Raw genomic sequence first — 24,869 nt, 5'->3', positions numbered from 1 at the left:
ACTGCAGAGAAGGTGGAAAAGCGCACGTTGACAATCAATTATGCCTTCGCTTTAAAGGTCTGTTTTAAGCACAAACTTACAGATGAACATTCCACACTTGTGATTTTTGTGCTGCCTAAATAGTGATTGATTTGGAGATGAATAGTGCCACAGATTTAGTCTAGCCATCTCTTTTTTTAATTTTTTTTATTTTCTTCTTTCTCCTCCCTATTCATTCAGGTCTGTGGTTCCCCCCATGTTGAAATGATTAGTTATGCAAGGCTTGTAAGCACTGAATCAGAGTTATGGTCCCTGGGGAAATAAATTTGGCAGAAAATCAGTGTGAGAAGATTTAATTATCACAAGGAGACCTTTTTTCCTTGCCTTGGCCCACTGAAGCCCAAACTCCTCTCCTCTCCTTTCCTCTCTCTCTCTGTCTCTCTCTCTCTCGTGCTATGCTCAGCTTCACACGCTGCAGCCAAAAAAACCCTGACGTGCAGCATGGACGCCAGCCCTCTCCTTGCCTTCCTTCTCCTACCAATTTGTTTCATTGCACGGTGATAAGCCAAGCAATTACTGCTTTATTGATTTTTCATCACTGCAAATTTAAAGTTGATTTTTTCCCTACCTCTCGCTTCCCCTTTTCTCCCTCAGAGATGGCTCTGCAAGGTGATTAGGTGACCTCCTGTCCTAAGCGCTACTGGTCCCGTGAACGAATGCTGAATTCTGTTAACCCTGTGTGACCCTTTGTTGTCCTGGGGTAATGGGATGCTGCCTGATGTGGCTGCCACTGCTACAGCTATGGAGCCTATAGCTTAATAATTTCTATAAGGATATCTATGGAATGACATGTTTGACTCGATAGGAGCTAAGCTATCTCTGCCATAGGCTAGATTACACAGATATTGGCCATGCAAACTTCCAACCTGTGTTCATTCAGGTCAAGTGGAGCAATGATTGACAGCACCCTGTTACCCTGTGTGATTGGTAATCGTTTCTTAGGTCACCCTTATCAATTAACCTGCTGCCAGTAGACTGATGTACATTCAGCAACCTTGCGTTTAGTCACCAGGCTGATATATTTTCCAGATTTCTTGTCCATCCCATTTAGTTTTGGGTTGCATCAGGCAGATTTGTTAAAAATGTTTAAATTAAAAATATTTGAAATGTTTCCTTAATTTAAAAACTGTGGGTTTTAAATGCCCACAGCAGTAACACATCATTTTAAGTTATATTTTCCTTTTTGTGAATATTTTGCAATTAATAGTTCAAATTTATTTTTTCAGTTTTATTTTTCTAAAAAATGAATACAGATAAATAATCAGTTTCATCTTTTCAGCATTAGTAATGTAGCGAAGTAATGTAATGTAGACAGGTATAGAGGTAATTTGCCCCTCTAACTGAAAACATTCCCAGTATGTGAAACACACATATGTCTGGATATGATCACACACAGCAGTGGTGTACCTGGTGCAGTGATTAGACACACCCGCAGACTATTACAGGTCAGAGTGCTGGCATCCTGGGTGGCTCTGGCCATTTGGTGACCCCTGCAGGGTTTGTCATTAGACATCAGAGATCACTTAAGAGTGTGTGCGTCTGCCCCCCTGTGCGATGATTGTGTTTCTGGTATGCCTGAAATGAGCTTGGATGACAGTCTTGTGTATATGTATGGGTTTTGGGAAAGTTGTGTGTGCAGTTTGAGGGCTTTGGTGGCACTACACAGGTCTAAATATGATTTTTATGCTAAACATTTGACTGTTTTTAAGCTCAGGCATATTTGAGCTGAGATTAAACTCTGCACCATCTGCTGTTTTCTCACTGTGCTGTGAGGCTGCTGCAACACAGACATGCACACCAAAAACTAAAAAACTTCAGGACCAAGCAGCACTTTCTGACTACTACAGTGGGTTAGTAGGTCAAGGAAAGGGGAGAAAACAGTTTACTGACCTTCTGTATTTGTCAAGTTAAAATGACCATGTTACTTAAGTGCATGTAAACACAAGTACACACAAGAACAACTTGTAATAGTACTCCCAGACTGGAGGAGGAGTATTTTGATGGAGGTTAGGTGGTAGTGTTTAGCATGGGATAGGGTGGCAGTCAGAGAATGAAGTGGGAAGGGTCACTGCCTGGAGCAGTACACCATTTCACACACACACAAACACACACACACACACACACACACACTGTAGTACAGCTGACAGACATATCGGGACTGGCTGGACATTATATACACATAACTATTTATGCATTTCCTTCCTGTAATTTGGGCCATGATTGCAAATAAATTATATTGAGCAGTTTTGAATTTACATGCCATTGACGATGTCACTTTTTTGTTATTTTTGCATGATATTTTGCACTCCAATAAGGCCCAGTGCAGCAGGAAAAAGGGTGGTAATATATTACACAGTGCCAAGGTCATTAGTCTACAACTGAGGTCAGAAGATGAGGAGGTGTGGGGCATTTGCCTAATTAATTACTACTCAGACACACATCCATACACGGCTCTGACCTTTACTGATATAGTTTGTAGCAGGCCACACAAACAGGAGTCTGTCTACCTCTGTCCCTTTTTCTCTCTCCCCAGTATACACATACACACTTACAGTACATACACACACCCTCACAGGAGCCATCTGAGTGAAAGGGAGAATCAATTACAGCCCAACTAAGGAGAAGGAGTTACTCAACAGCTACATGTCAGAAAGACTGTAGGTCGCGAGGTGTGTAGGACTGCTTGTGTGTTGACATTAATGTATTAGTGTATGTGAAAATCGAGTCAGTTTCCTGGATTCAGATTACATCATTTCCATTTTAAAGACCGTGATCCAATTAAGTAATTAGTTGTTTGGTGTTTCTCTAATTATAGAGTTGTTCATAAAAGAGCTGCTGACCAGCCTGGGATCGAAAAATGGAGACCACTGCACTTTTTCCTGTGCGCGCACGCGCGCGCGCGCACACACACACACACACACACACATACACACACACACACACACACACACACACACATACCCACAGCTTGGTTTAACATCAAGTTAATGCAGTCAAATGCTTGTTATTTCTGGTAAAGGGCAGGGCATAGCTGTGTATTCTAATCAAACTAAAACACCACTGTGCTTAATAGAGCTCTTTAGGTCTAACAGACAGACTAGTATTGTACTTCAGTTTAGTAGAAAGTATTTAATAACCAGATTTATACCAATAAGAGTCTACATAAAAATGTCAAATGATTATCCTCAATTCCTTAAAAAATGTAAACAATAACTGGTGTATGAGTCCTGAAATAGCAAGACTCACTAAAGCAGCAAACCTCAATGATAATTAGAAAGAATATAAGGAAACAAAATGTAATACAAAATTTCAAGAATGCCTTTTGAGCCTGTCGACAGAGAAAGTGGCTGTGATCTTGAAGATCTCACCACTCAGCCTGTGAAAGCTTCACAACTTAATGAGATTCTGTGATGCTGCCCAGACACAGGACATCGGTTAACACTCGTACTGCTCTCTTTCCCTCCCTCCCTCACAAACGCACACACACAGAAACACATCCACCTGGTTTTAATTAGCCTGCTATGTTTGCAGTTAGCACCACGAAGTCATGTCAGCAGGAACGGTCAAGTCTTAGATACGATTTCAGAGGAATAGCTGATTTATATGTAATAAATATACATTAGATGCTTTTAAAGTTTATTTGCAGTAGTTTCCTGAAAGGTAGACCCTTATTTTTGGAAATAAATGCAGTATTTTTACCCACGGCAGTGATAGATACTGTGTCAACAAGTCAACAATAAACATTTCAATAAATGGTGCATGATTCGTTTGAGTCAATGACATATAAATAAATACTGTACGTTAGATTTCTAGATCAAACCATGCGTTTGAAAGTGGGAATGTTTAATGTGTTTCATTGTTTTCCCAAAAACTTCTCTCATCAGGATCTTTTGAGTTATGTCTGAGGTTTGCTTGAAATGCATACGCAGCAAACAAATATTGTAGGAATCATTTAGATTAGTCAGTGCAGTTTTGGTGGCCAAATCAAACAATTACATGCGCCATCATATCTTTTAAATACAGTCTGGCTTGAGATATTTTGCATGATGGATGGAATAGATGGACTGATCCAATCTTTTGTTTCTCCCTACGATTTCATTACGGGTGCAGACAGAGTGAGGCTAACTGTACATGTATTTAATTGCAGGAGCTGAACTTTTAGTGTAAATGAAGTGAATACAATGTAATAGCTGAACCAAGGTCAGTTGAGGAGAGGAAGTTGAGAGGATAGATGAGCAGAATGGGGTTAAATGACAGAAGAGAGAAGTGGTGAAGAGGGAGGGATGAGTGGAGATGTGGAAGGAGATAGCCAAGGATGGCGCATAGCTGCCATGTCATCCTGTCATTAGCAGGTTGTTTGGGTCTTTAATTCATCATTCAGACCTTTATTGACTGGAGAGTGGGAGATCACTATCACTAGGAGACACTAGAGGACTGTGTTTGAGACACTCAGTCACCAGCTGCTCTTCATTTCCTGATCCCAAACAGATATCACATAAACATATCACATGCCATATTGGCAAAGGTCAAATAATGCACCCGGCCACATTTATATTCTCCATAAGTTCCAAAGAACCTAATGGTTCTGATGGTTCCTGTAAGAGGTCTGAGGATTAGCAATTCGTGACAGGCCCCTGATGAGAATGACAAGAGTCGACAGGATGGCAAAATCCACAGAGACCAGTTGACACTATGATAACAAGGTGAGCACTGCATGGGATCGCTTGGCCTGTGTATGTATTAGTGGTGGAAGGTGTATTGTTGAAAACGTGGGTTATGGAGTCGGTGCTATACTGGAAGGGGGTTGGGCGTAATGTATGAATGACTGTGCGTATTATGTGTGTGTTTGGTCTCGTGGGGACGCACATTATAGTGGCTTAGCCACCTGCTCTGTCATTGCTCTGTCTCCCTACTCACACACACACTTACAAAAATATACATTTATATACACACACTCCTTGGGGACGCACTTGGGACATCTGGCTCAGCCTGTCAGAATTTTCCTTCATTTTATTTGACCTGTTGACCCCAGCTGCCACAGGCACCAGACAAGCATCAGCGTCACATAACATCATTGTTGCAGAACTAGTATCAGTGGTTTGCTTCCGTATAGAGAACCTACAGATTCACACACGGGAGCGAAAACACACTTTGATTGTTTACTGGACAGTTGTGATAGTACAGGTGTTTCTCTGTTTTCTGCCTTACTCATACATCCATGTTGCTTATCTGTTTTTGTCTGTTCTCGTTATTCTCATATCCTCTTTCTCTTTTTTTCTCTTTTTGTCACCCTTTCTCAGTGATGTCTCATTTTTCAATGCCTGAAGCTGCAGGGTATTATGCAAATATTGATGTGCAGCTTTGGCCTGCTAGCTATCAATTGAAATTAGAAAATCAATGGGCCTAATAGCTGCTCATTAGCCACTTGATGCATTTCCAGGGCTAACATCAGAACCTGTCAGCAGCCTCTAATCAATACAGTCTAAAAGTATTACCGAACCAAGGCCAACAACAGACACCTTTTTAATAACGTAAGTTGGCTTTCTGGCTTTTTTTGCATAAGTAAAGTAAAAGGTCTGCCTTGATGTTTCTGAACCTTATTAGTAGCAATATTCACAGCCACACAAGGTTTCTTTCTTTGTTTTAATGACAGTGTAATGGAAATCCTAATCTGAAAAACAAAATGTCTCACAGAGTCATTTGGTACTTATAATGAAATCTCATCAGTCAGCTTTTAATAAGGAATCTGTTGTTTTATTTTTATTTATTGTTTGTAGTGCAGTCCATTTCCCAGGCATGCATTGGAGCAGCCTGTTGTTTGGGCCTGGAGAATCGTATTGTAGAGACTTTGATGCAGCCTGGATGCTGCAGCCAGACCGGAGCCCCTCTATCGCTCCTAGCACAGAGCCCTGCTAAGCTTAACTCAGCTGTTTGATGCCAAGCTCTGCAAGTGCGTGTGTGCGTGCATGTGTATTTGTGTGTTTTCAGGGGTTACATAAACAAGAGCAGCTAGCCTACAGGTAAGACCCACAGGAGACCAGCCAAGTGAGAAAGCGAGTGAGATGGAGCGCCAGTCTCTTACCTTGGCGTTCCCCAGGTGTTGTCGCCATTGCTGGAGCTGGATGTTCATTAATGAAGGGCGAGTTGGAAAATGACTAAAGGAGATGCTAAACAAAGTCACTGCACGCACACACACACACACACACACACACACACACACACACACAGTGAATACACTCATAGACATGTGTTAACATAGTTAAGTTTGTGGATGTTTGTGTGCATCCCTGAAGTATCTGGGGCTGTTGCAAAGAGATGGGGAGAATGTGGGCGGATGGGGGGATTGGAGACGGAGGCTGGCAGCGGGGCAGTTGGCCGCTGGTGCAGAAAGAGAGAGAATGGGGAAAGGATTTTTGGGGGGAGGGTTGGGGAGGGAGGCGTGCAGTGGAGATAAATCATTAGAGAGCAGGTTATTGGAAATGCAGGGAGATAAAAGAGTGAAGAAGCCAGTAATTGCCTTAAAGATCAGACTACAAAGCATTACTTTGGATTTTACAAGGCCAGCCAGCAACAAAAGAGCAGTAATTTATGAGCTCAGTGTAAAAGAATAGCATAATTACATTAAAAATTAATGCTAATGAGGGCTAAAATGGGGAAGGTGGTTATTATGAAAGTTTGTATTCATCTTCCCTGGGTTGAATGATGGCTAGTGGCTTGATTAATGGCTTAATTTCTATCAATTAGCAGGCAAAAAAAATCTCCACTGAGACAGGCATAAATTGAGCATTGAATTACACATCTTTACTGCGGTGCAGGAAGAGAGGTAGAGGGGCAGAGAAGGGGAGGGCACATTATTGAAACCTGGCAAACCAAGAAATGTTACTGTGTGCGAGCATGCACATGTGGAAGCCAAGCATGGGTTACAAAACTTGGTAAATCTGTTATTTTCATGCATTTATTGTTGGGTTTGCAGTAGGTGTGGTGCTTAGACAAACACACAGAGGAAAATATAGTTATACAAAAATGTTTTTTTAAACAAGTCTTTGTAAATATGAGTCTTTATTTGACAAATCAAAAAAATATATTATTTGATTGAAACTTTTTTCTGATTAATATTTCCTGTACTTTGCTGAAGTCACTCTCTCTCCCCACCGTTAATACAGCATCACAGTTTTCCCTTTCTTGGTTCACTTAATACAGTTGTGAAATGCCTTAAAGCTCTTTAGAAAATAATTCCCGAAGACCGACAAAGATTTGCTGCAATTTACAGTACCTCAATAAAACAAGCAGTTAGCTTTCCTTTTATTTATTTTTCACCAAACAACAACAAGAAGTGCTGCGGTAATTTAGTTGGCACGCTGGTGCACTCAATTACTGGAATTAATCAGCAGCAGCAATATATTCAGCTTGGCTGCTCTTGATTGACAAACTATAGACCAAAGTCAAGTTTACAAAGACAGGACTGCCACAGCCCAAGGCCTCTGCTCACAGAGATGTATTGTTGAACAGCTCCCTCTTCTGGCACAGAGGTGTAACTGCTGCACAACGCTCATCTTCAAGGCTGAAGGAGATGAGCTGAAATCTGTTTCCATTGGCTGGTTTGATTTTCTCTCCCTGTCTTCTGGTCTTAATCAATGAAGTGGACAAACAGCTATTTAGAGGGAACAATAGCCTATTGATTCTGAGCCATTCATCAGCACCACTGTCTGTCCTACTAATTTCAGTAATGAGATGGCAGTGAGTTTTCTGACTCCCTTTTTATGTACTAGCACACGCACATGGAGGGGTGTAAACGTACAAGGACACAAAACACTCAAGTTAACACACATTACTCAGTCACTATCCATTAATCTAATCTGAAGATACAAAACTAAAGTTTATTGATTGAGTTCGATCCTGTTTCCTGGATCATGACAATGGTTGTAGTGCATGTGAGCATCCGGACAAAAAGCCATACAAAGATGAAAACCCATTTTAAAGCAGTGCACACTGTATATATTTGTCTACTTTTGTTCATTTTCCTTTGTGTCCTTTTCCTCTTGGTTTTGTCTCTCTCAACTTTCACTTTATCCTCTGCTCATCACTTACAGAGGAGTGTTCCTAATGCGGTGACAATTGAGTCGACCTGTTAAATTAATTTGCCAGATAATGTGTCAATATTAAATATCAACTTTGACCTCTCTGAGCTGCAGAATGTGCTCGCCCTGCTAGTGTATTGATTTTTGTCTGCCTCTAAGCTTGCTAGACTCGCACTCAAAGTCCATTATTTTTGATTTTCTCATGAAATACGTATCTTTACCCGCTGACATCTGACAAACAGCATATGGAAGTCATTTTATCTACCAATAATGTGTTTGTCAAAAAGTCTGAGGTCTTAATGGATTCCTGCAGCGCACACACGGACAGCCCAACAATAGCCTGCCAAGAAGATGCTAGAAGATATGGGTGTGTGTAGATTCATGTCAGTGTGGCAGTTTGCATGTGAGTCTTCATGCTCGGTAGCAGAGAATGGGTAATTGAAAAAGTAAATTAATTGTGCTGAATTAATTGTCGGCCAGTCACAGATGGTAGTTTTCATTCAAACACGTGCACGCTCATGCAGCCATGCAGTGAGCCATGGAGATAGTGGTGTGAAGGACAGGCCACAGTCTCCAGAAGGATATTAGGCCAGTGTTCAGACTTCATTTAGCAGCCCAGTCAAGGTAATAACTATTTTTGGAGCCGCTGTGCAGTGCGTCTGTGCTCACATCTTCCTGCACAGGATGACAAGCTGATAGTCTGTCATATAGGAAAGCTTAATTCCACTTGTCACTCAATTGTCCAATTCTACAGTGCATTTAAATCAAAACAGAGTTTGTTTGAGTGTTATGAACTATAATAGTGTGTGTGTGTGTGTGAGTGAGAGAGAGTGAGTGAGTGAGAGAGAGAGAGAGAGAGAAAGAGAGAGTGTCTGTGGGTGTGTGTGTGAGAGAGAGACAGAGAGCATGCAATACTTTGCTGTGAAAGCCGGAACAAATATTCATTTATTCATTAAACACCAGGGCCATGAAGATCTGTTGTGACACACTTTATGTAGCTGCTAATGGATTGAATTAATTCCTGCTATTAGCTCTAATTGCATTCAGTGTGTGTGTGTGTGTGTGTGTGCATGCTAAAGTATTCTGTATGTATGTACCGATTTATCTGAGCCAAGAGAGTGAGTATAAAGTATATAAGTTTACAAACACACAAGTACATGTAGGAGTACTTGTATCCCGATGGGTGGGTGTGTGTGTGTGTGTGTGTGTGTGTGTGTGTGTGTGTTCGTTTGTGTGTGTGTTCGTTCGTGTGTGTGTTCGTTCGTGTGTGTGTTCGTTCGTGTGTGTGTGTGTTCGTTCGTGTGTGTGTGTTCGTGTTCCCATTTGTGTACTTGTTTTCATGACACAGCCTACATTGGTGGAGCAGAAAAGCATGGATGTCTGCTGGATTGACAGACAGAGAGATGGGAGAGTGCAGGAGAGGACGGATGGAAGGGGGAGAGAGGGGTGAATATTGACTGATCAGTGGAAGATTGACAGCCAGAGAATAATGGGAGCATTCATACTCTGCCTTTTTTTTTTTTTTCCTGTTGCTAACTTTCCTGGCACACCTATTTTTGCCCTCCTACGCTACGAAGACTTCTCTTGAATTCTTGAAATGATTTATTATCTGATATGCAGAATCCTGATGTGTTTATATCCAAGAGTAATTTACTGGAAACCCTTTCTGTCTTTTTGTTTGACAAACCAGAGTAAAATCCTTCCTGATACATGAAAACCGTATGAAACCTAATCACATTTAGTCTCCATAATGAAATTCTTTTGCAGTGAGTTTGTGTTCATATTTTTGATTATTTTAGGATGCATTATCCGAGTGTAATTCACTGTCTGGGTATTATCTTGTTAGTATTTTTTCCACTTGTCTTTTATAGCAACTTCATGCCCTTGGCTAAACAAGAGTCCTTTTTCAGAGGCCAGGATTAAAACAGGGGAATATCAGATATCTCATATTGTGTCAAAGAGCGTTATACAGTCAGGTCGCATGCAATCAGCTAAGCCCAGTCCAAATGAAATCGGGTTCCTTTCAGAACATGACAAGGGACAGCTGACCCTGTGTGTGTGTCTGTGTACACGTGTGCATGTGTCTGCGCTTTTGTTCATAGCCTCCCTTCTGTCTGACGTGTTTCAGAGGGAACTTCTCTGGAGGAGCAAGTGCGAAGGATAAAGGACATTGAGGCCATCGAGAGTGATTCCTTTGTTCCTCAGGCTTTCAAATCATCCAGGGATGATATAAAGGTGCGTTCTGTCTCTCTTTCTCCCCATGCCCCTCACTCTCTCTCTTTTCACTCTGTCTGTTATTAAATTTCCCTCTCTGCAATGCTGTGCCGTCTGTCCAGAGACAGCCCAGACCAAATCAAACATTCCCATTCAGCGCCGTTTGTTCCAACCTGAGACAGTTTCATCAGACGCTCCACTGTTCGCCGCCTCCAAAGCAGCAGCACCCACACAAAAGCCACAGCAGGCAACAGCCATCCTCCGTCTCTCTCTCCCCCCTCTGGTTGTGCAGATGCAGACAAAACACAGAAGTCATTATTGAAATGTTCCTGTCTCTGAAGGAGCAGGAATTAGATTTGTTGAGGCTCCTGGCTTTTTTGAAAAGATAGGCGACAACATGTGACAGCAGAGCTACACTGACTTTTGGGAAACGTCTTGATGAATCTGACAAGGGTCAAGACCCTTGTGGCTTCATCTTGGACTGGACTAAGTCAATCTGCCCTTGCATGGACGGACTGCAGGGATCGCACATGAACAGAATAGCTGTTTTTTCCTTTTTGAAAGCCTTATTCGCATTTTGATCCCCTGACTTCAGCTGGTGCAGTCATGCAGTTTGCAGAGCAGTTTTTGTTCATCTCCAAGTATGGGAGCTATGAGAAATTTCACACAAATCTTTTCTGGTATTAAACATGTGACCTTCATCAATGACAGTATCAGCGATGTTTGCAGCAGGTTTGAGATATGGAGTCACATCACAAAATGTTACATGCAAAAGTAAAACCTCTCTCTTCAAATTGTAAAGAAAGTATTATTTGAAGGACAGATATTGTTTCTGTATTATTTTAATCAGTTCCAGCTTTGATGAAATAAAAATTTAAGTTTGCATGTTTTTATAACAGCTCTTTATTTATTGTCAAATTAATCTCATGGGCATTGTTTGTGTCATTAAGTCAAATATTACTTAAGCTATCCAGACGATTCATCCTTAGTCGCTAGGATTTCAGTCTTTTAGCTATATCACGTCTTTGCCTAAATGAGAAAAATAAATATTCAAACATCGTCTACCGTATAAACAATATGTTTGGGCATTCCATTAATTCAAGAAACTGATAATTAAACCTTTTCTTTTTAAACTAAATAGTGTCAGTGTAACAGAATGTTTCACCTATTTAAAAACATGCATAAAAAGTTTAGTTGGATTTAGTATTGATAACTTCTGCAATGTGCTAAGCAACTGTTAATGAGGAGATCCCAGTAAAACCTTTCAAATCTGCTACATTTAAAGTAAACTGCATTCATTAGAAATGTGTATTCAGCATATCATTCCAACGAATTGTTACGATCAATTATACTATTTGATATTTGGCACATTACCATATTTATTAGCCAGTGTGTTTTATATCTTGCTCACTTTTTGTATCCTGCCAAATGAATTTTAAGTAGATCTTCCCAACTGGGTAAACATTTGCTCTGGGGCTAGTATTAGAAGTGTTTGAAACATGAATGGACTTGGCAAAGTATTCATTTTGATATTTCTTCTTCATCAAGTGCAACAAGGAGAACAGGCCATCCGTCCAAATATGGGGCTTATTATAGCTTTAAGTAATACCTCTAGGGATTAAGGAAGAGTCATTCTCAGTATCACATTCATGTTTATCAGCTTGGACTTTGCAGTTTGCAACATGACAGGATTAGACAGCTTTTGTCCTTACTTTTTAATTTTATTTGGAGGAGCTAACCTGTCACATGTAATATTCTAATATTTACAGGTTTTAACTTTAGTAATCACCAACATAAAAAAACGTAACACACTTCACCTTACCTGAAGCCAAGCCCAGTTTCTGGTTCAGCCTAATGCAACATACAGGTGAACTGCAGTGCATGGGTTCAATTCTCACGCTTTTTCACTGCTTTATTACATACAAGGATTAATCAAATCTGATACATGAGTACAATTCTGGATACAGAGTGATTACCATCCATATTCTGTTTTGTACTGCGTAGACCAGTCATTCACTCCCATCTGCTGGACAAATGTCATATTGCAATTGCAAATCAACTTCAATGTTTTATATATGCACTGGAAATTATTCATTACATGTGCTTCATTATCTTTGTTTCCTTTCTGGAACCATTTCATTTTACTCAAAGGTTTTGTAGTCATGAGTAATATCTCCATTTCTTTTCGCATTTGTTTCTGCAAATGCAGTTTAGCTACATCATTTGTTTTGCAATTGTTTATATCAACAGGACACTCAAAGGCAAGGGTTCTATTTTGAGTATAACTATTTTTGTCACTGTTTTTCAATGTGGACACACTACATAAACAGAACTCAAGGGGTAGCTATATGGTCAAAATGCTATGTCATTTTGAGGTACAGAAATATTTCTATTGTTGTGCCCTTTTTGTGATGAGCTGATAGCACAATAAGGAATAAAATAATACTTACCCATTACTGCTGTTGCTTTGGCCAAAGTAAAGTTTTATCTTCTTTTTATAATTTATTAGTTGCATATACTATTTATGTGCTTAGGTTTAATCATCTTTCTGTGTAATGTGTTTTGCTCCCCTGCAGACTGTTTAGAGAATTAGTGTTCATTCTTTTTCTATGTTTTGTGTGTTTCTGTGAGAACAGACTGAGCCAGTTGAAGTGAAGCAGGACTCGGAAAAGGCAGATTCTCAGGACATCAGTCTTCCTATGACCATAGTCTACAACGACAGTGACACACTCGCCCATCCCAGCGTAAGATCTCACTGGGCAAACTAGCTCAGTGTTATGTTTAGGTTTTTGGTTTGCTTCAATGTGCAACGTGTCTTGAGGTGCTATGATGCAGACTTTTTAACACCTTCTGAGCCACTGTGCACTTTTCAGGTCCACAGGCACAGCTACAGTTTTTGTCATTTTATCTTTTAGTATCATGTTGTTTCTTATGAGTATGGTGCTTGCCTTATTGAATGGACAAACTTTGTAAACTTTTACTTCTAAAAATGCTACTGCTGCTGCTAGTACCAGCCTCACTATTTATACCGCTGTTGCATATTTTGATACTGTGCATCGTATCATATAGGACATTGCAGGGTAGCAGTTTATAGCTTCCCAACATCACCTCCTCCCCTGCCTGCAGACCAATGATGAAAAACAAGAAGGAAAACTTTAAACTCCAATAACACTCCCTAGGGCTTCGCAGTCATCTGTCTCCACTGGGGAAACTAAGTTATGCCCTGACGTATGCAGATAACCACCTCACATACACACACACACACCACCACCGCCCCCCAGCTCAAACACACATACACATTCTCAGACAGGCTGATGTATGGCAGCAATATGCCCCAGGCGGGCCCCGGCCCCAGCTTCAGCTCCAGCTCCACTTCCAATTAGAACAGATGAGTCCCATTAGCCCAGCCCAGATACTGTCATCCCACACACACAGCCTCATTAGCACCACGACACCAGTGCCGACAGACAAGAACTCACTAGTGTTGAATACAACGCACAGATAACATGCAGTGCAGCTGTAAGCAGTGTAGGTTAGGAATGAAGAATTGACGTGACCAGCGTTGCTCTACAATCTGCATAATAACACACACAGAATCTCATAGATATTATACAGCATATACCCATTGCCAGCATGTCAACATTATCTCTCACCCTCACACAAGCACACACAGTGAATATAGAAATGATCTTCGAGCTTCTCAGTCTCATAGTCATTATGTTACTTCCTAATAAAGAGATGCCTTCATTCATCAGACACTTGAAGCAGCAGTTTTATAGCTTTCCTACAATAAATATCATTACTGCCCGTGATATACTGCAATGAATACAAGTCGCATGTGTAGTCTTTTCCTGAGCCTTTGAAGTTGAGTAGGTAGACAAGCAAAGTCTAATAAAAACATGTAGGAACCACAGCCTTCACAGTTTTACATTGTAATCACTATGACTCAGACGTCCACACTGAAGTCACATGGGTTCCAGGGAGCAGGACTGACAGCTCTGTGCTAGAGTCATGAAAGACCAGAAGTGGAAACACAGATCATTCGTATCTGTCACATTTGGAATATGAGAGATTTAAAAGATATGGCCGAGCAGCAGTAGGATGTGCCAGAGTAAAACAGCTTACACTGCTTGTAGTTAAGTAGTAATTAGTAGTAAGTAGAAATGTGATGGGGTGGTCAGCAAATGTTTAGTGTTTTACAGACTAAACTAGTCAATTAATTTGGGAGGTAATAAGAAAGCTAATTGATAATAAAAATATTAAAATAATAAAAATCAGCCCTAATCTTGATCGTTTATATTTATAAATCTGAGTTTATACTTTCACATAATAGAAATTTTTATTTTGTGTTTTTCAGTCCACTGATTTCCCTCCACCCCCCTTTTTCATATTGTGCCCCTGTTATTTAGAATTTGTTTACTATGATATTTGGTGCATTTTTCTGGGTTTTGTTATGTCTGCACTACACAAGAAAATAAAGGAGCAGTGGATCTTGACACAATGGTCTGAAGTTGAACAGTACTCTGTACTTACCATTAAACCACAAGGCCCACTGTTCCCCCTGGCTTTCCCCTGATGTGTCATGTCCTGTAGAGCAATCATCCGTTGGCTGGCTAAAGTGTCGTCATTGTGTTGTCCTACAGTTGTTCATGGACAAGGAGAAGGCCGAGGAGCTGTGGCTCAACAGACTGGTCTCACTGCGACAAGAGAGGCTCATGGGAAGTCCTGTGACCTGAAAGACCCCAGAAACCTAGAAGATTCTTCTTGATCAGTTTCAGTTTCAATCCAGGGTCACTGAAGTTTGCTTTTATCTTTATCTATCCCATGTTATATCCTGCCTGTCTTGTTTAATGTTTTTTTTCCACTAATTATTTCTCTTCCCTTTTTTTTTGTTACTGAAGGTGTACCAGATGTAATTTGTAATTAATTTAGCAAATAAAGATAGATTTTTGAAGTGAAAACATGTGGGCATATCATGGATGGTTGATTTGAACTGACTAGAAATCTGACACTTTTCACACTTGTTTCATTGTCAAAGTAAGGCAACTGTGCCTTTTTATAGACACAGATAAATGAGTCACCCTGCCATAAGGTAACTTACTAAAAGTAGCCTAGCTCACCCTGAGGTAATCTTATCTTTGGTCTGCATCAGGATTGACGTAAGACTGGAGTAAATGTCTCATCTGCTCTAAATTTTGCACTTTAATTAAACATACATAGTGTTAATTGGTTTATGTTTATTTGATGTTGTGCTGCTGTTTTGAGCAGAGATTCGAGGAAGTGTGGAGTCCACACTCAGGTCTATTTGTGGAGCAGCCAGATGCAGAGTCTATACTGAGTCTGGGACATGATGTGTCACTCCTATTTCTTTTAAATAACCAGTGCTGTAATGAATTAAATAATAAATACAAATGCACAAATAGTTTAATAGTGTTAGCACACAGATTAAACTTTTGTGTGAGAGCTTCAACAACAGAAGTTCCTATTCCTCCTGGGGTAAACACATTCAAAAATGCAATATAAAACTAAATGATCGTCCAGTAGCTTACTGTAGTACTGCCAAAGACAATCCAAAACAATAAACCAAGGAAATCAATTAGGCCTACCTGATTCTGTGAAGCAACCTAGGACTACGAATAGCCAGTTGTTTTTTTTTTAAAAGAAATTATGCATGTGGTATTATTACATTTTTAAAAAGTTTGTAAAATTTGGTCTTCAGTAGATTAGAGAAGTAATATCGTGTCTAATGCCTAATATTACTGTCTTGTAAAGCTTATGGAAGCCTGACTTCCATAAGGAACCGGATCCTTCTGTGCATTTTTTTTTTTAGTAATTCTAGTTAAGAAAACATTTTTAATGCAGTCTCGTATTGGTATAAATAAAAAATAAACATGTCCCCTGTGGTGATGCCTTTGATAATCACGTAGGAAATGTGGTGGTGGTTTGAGCAAGATAAGAAAATCGGTGTTTTAAAGTTGAAAGAATATTCTGGAGTGCCGTTGCCATGGCAGCCACCCACAACATACGGCCCGCGGATAGAACTTGTTGGAAGCTTCAAATAACCAGCCAATCAGATGTCCGGAGTCGCATCACGTGGCCGGTCACCTAGTGGTTTTAAAACATATTGCGTTCCACCTCCTTAGTAACATTACTGACGCTAAGCGGCGGGACAGGGACACCTGTTGAGGACACGGGTTAATTCTTAAAAGTCCTTATCTCAGTTTTTGTTTACAGTTAAAAAATCCGTGGAAATGTTCAACAGTGTTCTCAGGGATATGGACGAGGATCCGTTTTTCTCGTAAGTAGCCAAAAAGTTGTGTTATACATCTTTTAGTTAGGTGTTATTGTCATAAATTATTGTGGGTTCTCACCGGGGTTGGTATCGTTTCTTCTCATAATGTTATTTGCTTTATTTTTTATTTTTTTATTCAAACGAAGCCGCAGTGTTGTTAGGTTGGAGTTGGCTCACTGTTTGTAGCCACACTAGAAAGCAAAATGTTCTTTCTCTCAGCATGGAGAAATTTGAGAGTATCACATCCTTAATAGTGTGAATTCCAGTAGAGTTGTATTATGGTGTAAATTACACATATTAGCTAGGTTATTTCAGTTTAATGGAGCTGTCATCTAGCAACAGCTGATGTAAGAACAGAAACAGTTATATCATTTTAGAGCTTAAATTGAGAAGGTGCTTATTGTAATAAGTATATTCACTGAACTTTGTGGTACTTTTGCTTTTTGCATGAGTTCACACCTGCTCAGTCAGTGTGGGCACACTATGGCAGCTGAAAGTATTTTATGTGTTCCTTTTTAGTTCACTGTTGTGTTTATTCAATTTACCTTTAATTAGCTGTGAGCTGGTGTGGCAGATAGGAGTCATTCTCAGTGAATCAGATGCAAAGACGTTTTATATCTGGGGACTTTTGTCATGGTTTCCCATCTTCAGTATCATCTTGCAGAATTGTTGTTGACCTTCATTTTGTCTTTACTTCCTCATCTTCTCTTATAGGGATCCTTTCCGTGCTCACCGGGAACATATGCAGCAGATGATGCGCAGTTTCTCTGAGCCATTTGGCAGGCCTTTAATGCCCAGTATAATGGATGGCAGAGGCCCTGGTCGAGACATGGCACAGCAACCTAGCTCATCCTTGGCACTGAGGGACGAACACAGGGTGAGAACATGCATCTCAAGAGACACTCCTTTTGTTTTTTCATGTTTTGCTTCCTTGTGGACTCAAGTAATAGGCAGAAATGTTCTGTTTAGTGTATTAGAGGGTGTGTTTGGGGATGAAGGATGAAGCCATAGCTTCAGCAGCTTGATCATACTGTTATGACCCTCTCTGCCCGCTGCTATGGGCTTATAAACACACAGGACTGGAGGAAGTGCTTCATTTACTAAGGTTATAGTGAAAGCAGGCCACATGCAGTTTAACTGGAGCACCACTCAGTGAGGTATGAGGCCATGTGAGTGTCTGGTTTAGTGGAAGGGCAACCCCCTTGGTCCATCTGGACAGTTATATCCAGCCCTGAGGAGTCCTATTTATAGTGCATTGTTCCACTGACACACTGCTTTCTCACATATACGCGCATCAAAATCTTTAAAACTCACATGAACAGGACCCTAGAGAATTCTTTGAGTAGTTGGCCTTGGTGAAAAGTTTACTTAAAATTAGGTTTGTCCGCAAATATATACACCCATAAATCTTTGCTTTTGTACAAATATATGCAAATATTAGGTAAGAATAAAGATGTGAAAGCTGAGCTGTAGTCTTGTATACATAGTCCAATTGACCAATCATTGATTCTGGAATATTTTGTTGTTAATTGTGCAAGTTTTGAATGTAAAGTAAGTGAGGAAGGCAGGAGGATAGTTTTGGCCTGCCATGTTGCACCCATTAACCTTTCCCAAAACACTCATCCACTGCTTATATCTGCCCACTACGTCAAACTATGTTCCTGTCACCTGTTTAATCCTACTGTCTCATGAGAGCCTGTTTTTTTAAACCTTGATAATAACTTTAATCAGAAGCCTAGCTTCAACAGCCAGCAACATGATTTCTCTTTATTTGTATTATGCCATTTACTAGCTAATGCCAGGGTGGAGTGTACTAATTTTGTGTACTCCTGAGTATGAACAAAACAGTGTCAAAGGCCACTGGTTCAGTTATTTTACTTTTGGAGGAAACACAGGATTTCCCAATAGCTCCTGAAAGATTAAATTATGAGGTATAGGTTCTGCTGAGCAAACTTACAAGTTACAGCAATAGCAAACATTCACTACTGATGCCTCTTTACAATTTGTCGAATGACAATGTGAAATACCCCCACACCTTTGTTTTTTTTATACACCAACAGATGTATAAAAGGCACAAATGTGAGATCTTTGCAGTTTGACAATTTTATATCGTCCCAACCCTCAACTTGATTCCTTAATAGTTATGAACAACAAAGCGAAAACATACTCTCTGGTAAGAAGCGTCCATTTCAAGACTAAGTGAACAACCATAAGGATACCCAGTCTTCATCACAGAGGTCTTATCTGTCACTCCTGTTCCCTGTACAGGCATTTGGGTGGATGTCACGGACGCTTTTCCCTATTGTTGCTCTTTAAGTCCGTCTATTTGGCAGAACATGTTTTGGCAGTGCTGGCACATTAGCAGCTAGATGACAGACAGCTCACTCACATACTGCTCTCCAATATCTTAAGCACAAATGTGCACACACAAATATGTGCATAGACGCACACACACAGTATTAAAACATGCGCACAATCACAAGCAGTCACATAATGCAAAATACTCTAATATATTGGTATGTGGATACACAGAGAGGCAAAGGCCCACACATACTATCCACATAATGCTGGAAAGCTCATACATCTCATATGAGCTATGCATTCTCACATTTCATAGTTTCTTGCCAATATCCAATACCTGGTTCATATCACCTTTCAAAGCTTTCAATTGTAAAAATGCTAGCATAGATAGTGCTAATATTTCCTTTGTTGTACCTTTAGTCAGATTTTCCTCCCACACTGGCACCTTGAAAGAAATTTTGTTATAAGAGCACAAATTGTCTCTAATTCCTTGGGGGTGCAACACTTCTTAGGAGCCATGTGTTTGCAGTACAGCCTCACTTTTTCTTCATCATATCTACAGTACACGTCCCTGACTGCCTAACTAATAGCTTTCCAAGGAGAGGGCACAGTGATAGGTTCAGTACCAGATTGGGAGATGTAGAAAAGAGAAGTCAATCTGTATTAGTCCAGACAACCTAAAATAATATGATAAAAACCACAGGGTCTGTGTTCTTTAATTTGTGCCCTCAATCTCTCCTTTACTCAACCCCAGTCTAAATATAATGCTGGCAGATATTTAACTGACATTCATTAGTTCATAGATGCCACTGTGGGATAAAATTGGCTGTGAGGTTTCATAGATACTGGTCAGGAGCATTTTACATTAACTTGACCTTTTGAAAAGAGCTGAGAGAGCAGCCTTGGACTCTTCGACCCCCTGTCCACCCAGCCCTCTGCACCCTTCCTAGAATGAAGCTCAGTTTCAGTGTTAAACCCACACTAATCTTAGACAATGTGACCCAATTACACATGGAACACGAGTCATTCAACACTACACTGATTACGTACAATATCCCTGCACATCACACCCCCAGAAAATACACACATGCACATAGCGAAGGCTGTTGAGATGCTTATCCAGGGCCCTAAGGTCATAAACACTTGCGGTTTTGGCCCAGAGAATACAGGACCTGACTAAAGGCTGCAGGCTGCTCCCACATCGTTGGCCTGCAGGTTCTTGGTGCATGCACTCCCAGGGGTCTCATGGCCTTGAAGGGTCATGCTTAAGGCCATGTGGATAGCTCTGTGTAGCTGTATGAAGGGCTTAGTGTAAGACAACCTAATAGCTTACTGGCAACAGCCTCAACAAACATGCAAAAGGTCTACATCATTTGTATGTGTGTTTGTGCACAATGCTATACATAGATAGTACTATGTTAACTGATATTGTTTGAATCTGCAGGATTTGAGCCAGTCATTGTTGCCCTTTGGCTATACTGACAGCACGGTCAGTATAGTTCTCTGCTCTTTAACTACACTATTAAGACTTTCTCTTTTTTATTCTAGGCTGCAGCTTCACAATGTGACTCACCTCACTCAGTGTATTGTTTAACCAAAGTCCTGCAACATTGCTAATTCCTTATATGTTACTGTCTGAGGCCACCAGCACATCACCTTCAGGATGTATAGGATATGCACCAGTATAGTACTAATTATCATGTGTAGAAAAGTATTCCTTTGAACAATATAAAACTGCAAAGCATTAAACAGTGCACTATATCCATTCTGAATTTCTCCAATGGGGATGAATAAAGTGTCATGTCATGTCATATGCTAATGTTGTAGTGATTGTATTAGTTTAGAAATAGAAAAACCCAACATACAACAACTGTGCTCCAGGGTCCAATATTGCATTACTAGATGCTTGTTCCATGATATGTATGAAAGGGCTTTGAGTTTAACTATGCCTGAAACAATATATGTAATATATATAATATGCATAATTTATTTTTCCCCATACTATTGCCACACTTCAAAATGTCCCGTGGAAGCACCACTATGAGGAATGACCATGTGGGTCAAGTGGGTTTCTGAGCTTTGCAAAAAATAACGTGTGCTGTTCTGAACTGCAGTATCATTTGTTTCTGGTGAAAAGATGTAGCTCTGATTCCTGTATTGACTCTGAAATCTGTGTCACAAATCTGTGTCAGTGTAGACCACCCTGGTCTGCACTGTCTTGATGCACAATCAGACTATCTCTATTTGTGTTATTCAACAGACTTTGAGTGCGTTGTGTTGTGTTTGAATGCATGGGTCTGGTGTACTGGTGTTTTTCCAGGCTCAAAATTAGGCAAAGATGATGCCTCAGCAGTGATGTGCAAAAGCTTGAAATCTGATTTTCTTTCTTTTTTTTTTTTTAGGACCTACATTGGGTCCTAATAACTAAGTAGAGCTTTTTAGTTTCATGTTAGGATTTACATCTATGGAAGAATGATGATGATTAGAAGTTTTTTTTTTTTAACTTACTTATAGTTTACATTATAAACAGAATTAAATATAAGATTTGTCAAACAGGCAGTCAGATTGATGAATTTAACACAGTATTCTCAATCAAGTTTTTTGGTAAAAACATCTCAGGATGGCAGCACATTGGCTGTTTTCAACTTCCTTGTCCCAGAATTTTTTAAAATATGGAACTAACTTTTTTGTGTATTTGGACTCTGCACTAGAGTTTTAGTTTTGTTACACATGTCACTCTGTCATATATAGTGAAGTGATAAAATGTGAGTAGTTATAACTTCCCGGACAGCAAACATGTGAGACATATTTAGTACACTGTAGCTACTCTAAGCATGTATGTTTATACACATGTTGGAACTGTTTGTGGCCTGATAATGTGCCGTAACTGAGTGGCATGCGAACCCAGCCATTAAATTCTTCTTTCCTTTGGCTGTTGTCCTTTTGCACGTGTGCAGGACATGATGAGGAATCCTTTTGGCATGTTCGACAATATGATGGCCAACATGAGAAACAGGATGACTGAGATGCAACGAAACTTTGTGAGTTCACTCATATAATGGTTATGTGTTGTCTTCCTTTTGTTTTGCCACCTTTACAGGCTGTTGTGGTACATGAACTATAGTTGCTTAACTCCATGTGTTTTTGTTTCAGGACAACACGTCCACAGATTCGAACACCCACTCATTCAGCTCCTCATCAGTCATGACATATTCAAAGGTTGGAAATGAGGCTCCCAAGGTCTTCCAGGCAACCTCATCGACACGCCGTGCCCCTGGAGGGGTAAGTACCCCATCAGGTGTATTAGTTTATTATACTGCAGAACATTAAGGCACAGCTCAGTACATTGAGCTCAGGGGAGTGAAATCAGTCTGTACAAGACTCGCTTCCCTCTATCTTTCATGAGTGATCATGGTAATAACTTCTCTGTGGCCTTTCCTTGTGAGAACATTATCAGAAACAAACTTTTCTCACAGTGGCATGTGTTGCTACAGTTCCATTACAGTGTGCCATAAATCATTTTAGAGATACACAGTACTAGACTAATGGGATACAGATTATTAGTTGCACCAGTGTTTGACTAGTCAAAGTCTACATCCTTAAAAATAACTACTGGTGAAGAACAAAGGAAAAACACATGTTGATTGCTAACCTCTGGAATTAATATGCTTTGTGATGGACTGTCTAATGAGTTTAATAATATTTTATCAACAGATCGCAGAGACCCGGCGAGCAGTTAAAGACTCTGAGAGTGGGCTGGAGAAAATGTCAATTGGCCACCACATCCAGGACAGAGGACATGTTGTTGAGAAGAAATACAACAAGAAAACGGGAGAGAAGGAGTTCATCCAGGACTTTCAGAATATGGATGAATGTATGTTAAAGTGGTTAAGTGCATGAAGTTGTTTCAGCATCAGTGCACAGCTGCATTGTAAATGTTGGGGTGGTCAGCCACACTGGTTGCACTGCTCAGAAATGTAACTACTTGAAGGATCTATTTCAGAGATCATTACTCATCATCGTGGAAGAAATCTGAGAAATTTCTCATTTTGACAGGACCATGATTCGTAATATTTAAAAATTAAGAACTAAATACTAGTATATTATAGGGCTTAGGACTGTCTGTTGCAATGTTTTGATAATTTCAGTGGACCTGCCAGTTGAACACAGCATTATTCCATTGTAAGTGCTGTTGTATAGGTTTTTATAGGCTGTCCAGAGACACAGTGTTGTCTAATATGATTCTGATCCTCCATCTTCCAGCTGAAGCACAGTCTTTTGACGAAGAATGGCAGCAGGAGGTGTCTAAGTTTCACCCATCTGCCCCAATGTCTCGCCTGAAGGAAGGCCAATCCCGTACTGTTCCCCGGGCAGCGCTCACCGGTCCTGAGCAGAGCCACAGGTTAGTGTTACATGATCAGACCATTTACACTATTGAAGACAGTGACAGAATATGCAGTTCAGGATCAAATGACAAGAGGGAGACACTGATTGCTTTGTTAAGTATATGACATGCTAAAATACTGCAGTTCATTGAACTTTTGAACTTTTTGTATTTTCCACAGAGACCAGTCAAAGGGCAAAGATGAGGGTAAAAAGAACACAAAACGCTCTGGCCTGGCGAAACAGTGAAAATAACTGTTTATGCACTTATTAAAGCCTTTCAGGCATCATACAATCCACTCTGGTGCTCTTTACCCCCCAACCGCTCACATCCTAGTTTCAAGATCAACATCAAGATAGACTATATGCAATTTTTAGCAGATTTTACACTGTACACTATTCTTGCACATTTTCCAAAGCATATTGCACAATATTGATAAAGATAGCTGCCCTGTTACATTGCACTTTTATTTGTGTTTTTAATCCAAATACCCCTCCTACCTCACTGTTAATATGTTGAATCCTAGCACATTTTACACTTGACTTTGAAAAAATCAAAATGGAAAGACATATGACATTTGGTGAGCCGCTTCAACAAAATCAAATGTATCCTGTAATGTCTCTTCAAGTTAATTTTATCCCATACTGGCATTAACCAATAATGAAGACAACCTAAAAATGTCTAATATTATTTAATATGCTTTGGAGCATGGTTGACAAGGAAGATAAATATATGTTATCTCTGATTTGCTAAATATAAAACATGCAAAACAATCATTGGTTTTACAGTATTAATACTCTTACTTGCGCAATTAAACATTACAGTGTTCAGCAAGTCCTTCTTTTATCACTTCAACTGAGAAACTATAAGGGTGGTTAGTATTTCTGTGGATGTAGTGATATTGAAACACTAAAATAAACACATGCAATGTAATATGAAATACATTAACATATAATCCATAGGCACTATTTACATCATTACACATTAATAGGCAAGAACACTTAATTTTGCATGAGACAAATAGATTTCCCTCAAGGTAAGATGTTCTGATTTTCATTTTCATAATGCAATAAGACACAAAATGTAATATTTTATTGACTGTTTGAATGTTGCACTTAGTCAATGCCTAAATTGTTTCTCTTTTTGTAATTATGTTGTTTAGTACCTGTTCTAGGTATGTGTATTTTATCACCTGTAATCTTTGTAAAAAGAATGATCCTCTTCCCTTTTTATATTGTTAATTTGCTTTCTCTTGTTCATTTTGATGAATTCCATGCTGCATGGCACAATTTCTTCACACATGGCTTATTTTCAATAATTCAAGCTTGTATATTTTTCAACTTTAAAAAAAAAAATGTGTCAACATAGACTACTATTGTCTGAAAATAAAAATGTCAAAATATAAAGATGAATCTGTTTTCCAGGTATGCCTTAGGAGTCACGAACAGGACAGGAGTCAGTCAGAACTTAAAAATGGATACTTGCTAATGGAGAGTTTTCTCAGTTTGTATGTCTAGGCCTATAAGAGCTTTAGGGGAGCGAGCCTGTGTTGTGATGAACC

General features: G+C 39.8%; 2 protein-coding genes across 5 annotated transcripts in view; both read left to right on the top strand.

Annotated features, from left to right (window-relative positions):
• The window catches only part of rsrc1 (arginine/serine-rich coiled-coil 1), a 102,963-nt gene extending 87,669 nt beyond the window's left edge, over positions 1 to 15,294 (top strand). For all 3 annotated transcript variants that reach the window (XM_026329462.1, XM_026329452.1, XM_026329469.1), the window contains exons 8-10: positions 10,246 to 10,352; positions 12,968 to 13,075; positions 14,975 to 15,294. In XM_026329462.1, coding sequence (XP_026185247.1) covers positions 10,246 to 10,352; positions 12,968 to 13,075; positions 14,975 to 15,067 — 308 coding nt within the window. In that variant the 3' untranslated portion in view covers positions 15,068 to 15,294. The remainder of the gene's footprint in view (positions 1 to 10,245; positions 10,353 to 12,967; positions 13,076 to 14,974) is intronic.
• Positions 15,295 to 16,472: 1,178 nt separating this feature from the next.
• mlf1 (myeloid leukemia factor 1) lies at positions 16,473 to 24,714 on the top strand. Of its 2 annotated transcripts, XM_026298871.1 has the most exons (8): positions 16,473 to 16,629; positions 17,338 to 17,500; positions 20,369 to 20,413; positions 21,882 to 21,965; positions 22,078 to 22,206; positions 22,639 to 22,798; positions 23,188 to 23,326; positions 23,490 to 24,714. In XM_026298871.1, the coding sequence occupies exons 1-8, from the start codon at positions 16,583 to 16,585 to the stop codon at positions 23,554 to 23,556; spliced, it is 834 nt and encodes a 277-aa protein (XP_026154656.1). In that variant the 5' UTR covers positions 16,473 to 16,582; the 3' UTR covers positions 23,557 to 24,714. The 2 variants fall into 2 exon arrangements, with proteins under 2 accessions (XP_026154656.1, XP_026154657.1); XM_026298872.1 differs by lacking the exon at positions 20,369 to 20,413.
• Positions 24,715 to 24,869: the final 155 nt, after the last annotated feature.

The sequence above is a fragment of the Mastacembelus armatus genome, chromosome 13 (genome assembly GCF_900324485.2).
Source record: "Mastacembelus armatus chromosome 13, fMasArm1.2, whole genome shotgun sequence".
NCBI classification, from domain to species: domain Eukaryota; kingdom Metazoa; phylum Chordata; class Actinopteri; order Synbranchiformes; family Mastacembelidae; genus Mastacembelus; species Mastacembelus armatus.
Note: the sequence above shows the minus strand (reverse complement) of the source record. Positions and strands in the feature narration are given on the sequence as shown.